Here is a 4,154-nt window from a genome sequence, read left to right as displayed (position 1 = left end):
AGTTTATCCCGGTTGGAGGATCCAACCGGGATAAAAGGGTCCCGCCACCGACGCCCCCCAGCTAGCCGTTGCAACCGGGACTAAAGGGGGGCCTTTAGTCCCGGTTGCAATTACCAACCGGGAGTAATGCTCCCCTCCAAATTTCCGCACCCCGGCGCACCCCCTTTTGTCCCGGGCCACTTTTAAACCGGGATAAAAGGGGGCGGATTGAAAGTCAGTTCTCTACTGGTGAGAAACAAATCATTCCCCACTGAGAAATTCCACTATTGGAATTTGGAAGAACAAACCGACCTATCCATCGTGCGACTGCAACCCTACAACATCTGGAATCGATCCATCCAGCAGACTGTCCTGTTATATCTAGAACAAAGTAGATGTGCAGCCAGGTCTACGTTTTCTTTGGCAATCGCATCCTAGAATGTTCCTGCTAATTGAAAAATCACGAAGAAATTTGAAGGAAACTCACAAACAGGTTCTATTTGGATGAAAAAAATCACGCTACAATGCAATCTCAATGCAATTTTGCCATCACGTGATCAGAACCTATCTCATCAAGGTTAAGATCGTAATGCAATCTCACCGACAGATTGGTACTGCTGGGTCAGGATAACTGAACTCAACCTTTCGCATCTTCCGATCCTTAGGGCAAGTACATTACTACACGTCAGCGGTCTCATAGGTCGTCTCATGCAGTGCCACGTAGGAGTTTTGATGATGTGGAGGAGAGAGAGCGAGGAGAGAGAAAGAGGTCGTTGCTTCGCGAAACAACCACCTCATGAGCTAAATTGTAGGACTACGAGACCACTTAACAACCATTGTACGAGTTATTGTTGCCATGCAATTCATAATATTTTATTTTTCTTATGCATAAATTAAGCAATTATATACCACTACCAGATAACTTATAGGACAACCCATTGTACAGGGTTGTCTGTTAAATCGTCTTAAGATTACATGTCAATGCATGAGACCGCCTATTAGATAACACATACTTGCCCTTAGGTGCCGTTCCGATTATCCAGTCGTGACGGTAGCGAGGGGACGACGAGGAGGATGAACACAGCCGCGAGAAGCAGAGTTGGGGGCAATGCGGCGTGGAACTTGGGTAGGGGTGATGCACTGATGCGTCGGCTTTTGCTAGGCTCAGCTCGGACGTTTCGGGGCGTGCCGTGCTGCTGGTCAGCTGGGCTCGGCTCTATTTGTCCACGTATGAGGATTAGTTGGCGTCCAATGTGATTAGACTTGTCAAAACCGTGTCCCCTTATGCAAAACCAGGTGTGAATCCCGCTTAGGGGTTGAATTAATCCTATTTCAATAGGATGAGGGAGGAAATTGAGTCAATATTTTGATTAGAGGGTGGAATGAACAAAGTGAATAGGTGAGGATACTAAAATGGACTTTTTCCTTTTCAAAAATGTTGATGAATGCCAACAAATCTTGACAAATATTAAAATAATAATATTGTACATGGACTATATGGGCTTTAAAGATACGTTGCTTATCTACCTTCCAGAAGACGTACAGGAACCCTCGGAGTGCGCTCGTTAAGGAGCCCTTGGAGTGCACTCGTTTTGGCTCAGCCACGCAGCTCTCATGGTGCATTAGGGGGCGTTTGGTAGACTTGACGAGTGGTGGGCCAGGGTCGGCTGCTACAACTTGACTTGTTTGCTAGCCTGTATGGGGTCACGGGCTAGGCCCAAGCAGATGCAAAAGAGGCTGTCCAGCCTGCATAACATGGAACGCAAAAATCGGTCGTTTGTTCCACGTGGTGCAGGCTCGAAGGGGCCGTTGCCATGACCCTCGGTCGTTTTTTCCCCGCGCACCGCACACACTTCATAAGATGTGAGGTAGCGCATGGCCACAGGGATCCACCTATCTAACACTGACGAACCGGTGGTAGGGAGCCTCGTCGTCTAATTCCTCAGGGCTGTGGTGGGGGCGCAGTTGGGCGAGTGACAGGTGAAGGTGCACAGCGAGGCGAGACGGGGCGAGAGGTGAGGTCCACAGGGGCCAAGGAAGCCACAACGGTGCGTGGGGTCCGGGAAGGCCACAGGTCAACGCCGTGAAGGTGCGCGGGTTAGGGGAGGCCACGGGGCCAAGGAAGCCGCAACAGCGCGCGGGGTCTACAGGAGCCATGGAGCTGTGCGGGGAGGAGGAGAGGTGCCCGCGGCAGCTCGCATCGTTGGAGGAAGAGGGTTCGCAACCGGCGGTGACCATCAGGTTTGGCGGCTGGAGGCGGGGTGGCACGTGTGGGGAGGAGACCGCGGCGCGGAGGCCGCAGTGGGGCGTGGGATGCGTTCGCAGCGGCACAGTGGCCACGGCGGGGCATGGGATCCGGCCTCGTGGGATGGGGTCATGACGGCGCGGAGGCCGCGACGGCGCGCGGTAGGAAGTTGAGTGTGCAGTGGCGCTGGAATGGCGGGGAGTTTGATGGAAGATGGAAGAACAAAGGAGGAAGACGGTTGTAATTTACCACTTTCTCAATGCAAGGTAACCCTAGCTCGGTCCTGAGGTTTTGGTGGCCCTGGTCGAGACTAAAAATTTGGGCTCTTTTTATGGTTGCAGCATCAGCAACAATATATAAATGAAATGTACTTATAAACACTTAAGTGCATCGAAAAATAGCACCACAAAATCATATACATTTTACCTTAAAGTTTACTTCTACAATTTTTTTAACACATCGGTAATTAAAAACTAGGGCAAAGCTAAAAATAAGTAGCTAATGAACTCGAAGGAATATTATAGATAATCAAATGGAACTCACAAATCCAAATAATATTCACCCTAACCAATGTTCAGTCTTACCATGCAGCAGAGAATGGGCAACTTTGATCACTATTAATCAAAGGCTCGAAGTATTAATCATCACACACCAATTGATAACCTACGCTAGCGTTAAGGCATAGGGCGCACAATAGGTGACTCGGCAAGTTCGTTAGCATCAGAGAAAACGGACAGCCCATTCGGTAGCGCTGAAAATCTTCGGCTGGGCTTTTTCCGGCTGGGCTTTTTAGCCTAGCCATTCGGTGCGCTGCTTGAAGCCTATCGAGCGGCTGATGGCACCGACGCGAAGAGGCTCATTTGTCGTGCTATCGCCTGGCGTCCTTATCCATTCACCTTCCTCTCGCCTGGTCGCTAGCTCTCGCCCCCGATCCGCCGCTGTCGCTCCCGCCGCTCGCCCGTGCCTGCGCTCTCGCCCACTCTCCGCCACCGTTGCTCCCAGATCTGGCCCGCTCTCCAACGCCGTCGCCTGCCCGCTCCCGCGCTGTCGCCTGCTCTCCGCCACCGGCACTCCTAGATCTCGCCCGCTCTCCGCTGCCGTCGCTGCCGCCGCTCGCTCGCTCTCCACCAGCGGCGCTCCCGCCGCTCGCCCGCTCCCATGCTGTCGCCCGCTCTCCGGCGCCGGCGCTCCTAGATCTCGCCCGCTCCCCACCGCTCGCCCGCTCCCACGCTCTCGCTCGGTCTCCGCCACCGTCGCTCCCTCCACTCGCCCGCTCTCTGCCGCCGTCGCTCCGAAATCTCCCCCACTCCCGCCCCCTCGACCGCACTCCGCCGCCGTCGTCGCTCCCAAATCTCAGCCGCTCTCCGCCGCCGGCGGTCCCTCGTGCTCCGTCCGTGGCAACCACCTCCCTGCGTCGGGCAAGTAGAAAGAGGGCTATAATCATCGGAGTACGGGAGGACTCTTCCTTGCCGGCGGCGGGCTATTCCGCCCCACCGCAGCGCCGCCGCACCGGGGGTGAACGCCGCCGCTAGGGAGCAAGGTCGTCGGCTAGCACGGCAGCTGGGATCCGAGCTCTCCGCCGCCGCGTCCTTCCCCGTGCCCCCCCCCTCCCCCGCATCCCCCCTCCGGCCCCCTACAAACTACGGGTGCTCGTGGGGATTTAGGTCCAGCCAAAGGGCCATCGTTCTTGGGTTGAAAACTTCTGCATCATCGCCCTGCTTCGGGCAGTGGTGGTAGATTCCGTACAGAAATAAAAATGTCTTCTCCTCTTAAACAAATAAAAAGAAAACTGAAAACATTGCAGATGGGTAACAGCCGAGGCACGGGTGTAACATGTATCCTAATATCCTCAACTATTAAATCTAGTTAATCCCATGCAGCAAATGGAATTTTCGGAAGTCGAAAATAACACTTTTTGCTATAAACAGAC

At 53.7% G+C, this 4,154-nt stretch overlaps 1 protein-coding gene across 1 annotated transcript; it reads left to right on the top strand.

The window, feature by feature from the left end:
• Positions 1-2,134: 2,134 nt before the first annotated feature.
• On the top strand, positions 2,135-3,650 carry LOC105913998 (arabinogalactan protein 1-like). The gene is made up of 2 exons (XM_012844539.1): positions 2,135-2,220; positions 3,227-3,650. Exons 1-2 carry the CDS (start codon positions 2,135-2,137, stop codon positions 3,648-3,650), a joined length of 510 nt encoding a protein of 169 aa, XP_012699993.1.
• Positions 3,651-4,154: the final 504 nt, after the last annotated feature.

Source organism: Setaria italica, chromosome III (assembly GCF_000263155.2).
Source record: "Setaria italica strain Yugu1 chromosome III, Setaria_italica_v2.0, whole genome shotgun sequence".
Lineage (NCBI taxonomy): Eukaryota > Viridiplantae > Streptophyta > Magnoliopsida > Poales > Poaceae > Setaria > Setaria italica.
Note: the sequence above shows the minus strand (reverse complement) of the source record. Positions and strands in the feature narration are given on the sequence as shown.

Excerpts from the sequence above, each read along its gene's own strand:
- LOC105913998 (XM_012844539.1), top strand. The coding sequence starts at position 2,135 with ATGGAGCTGTGCGGGGAGGAGGAGAGGTGCCCGCGGCAGCTCGCATCG. Across the intron at positions 2,221-3,226 it reads CAACCGGCGGTGACCATCAG|ATCTGGCCCGCTCTCCAACG; the intron begins GTTTGGCGGCTG and ends CGTTGCTCCCAG.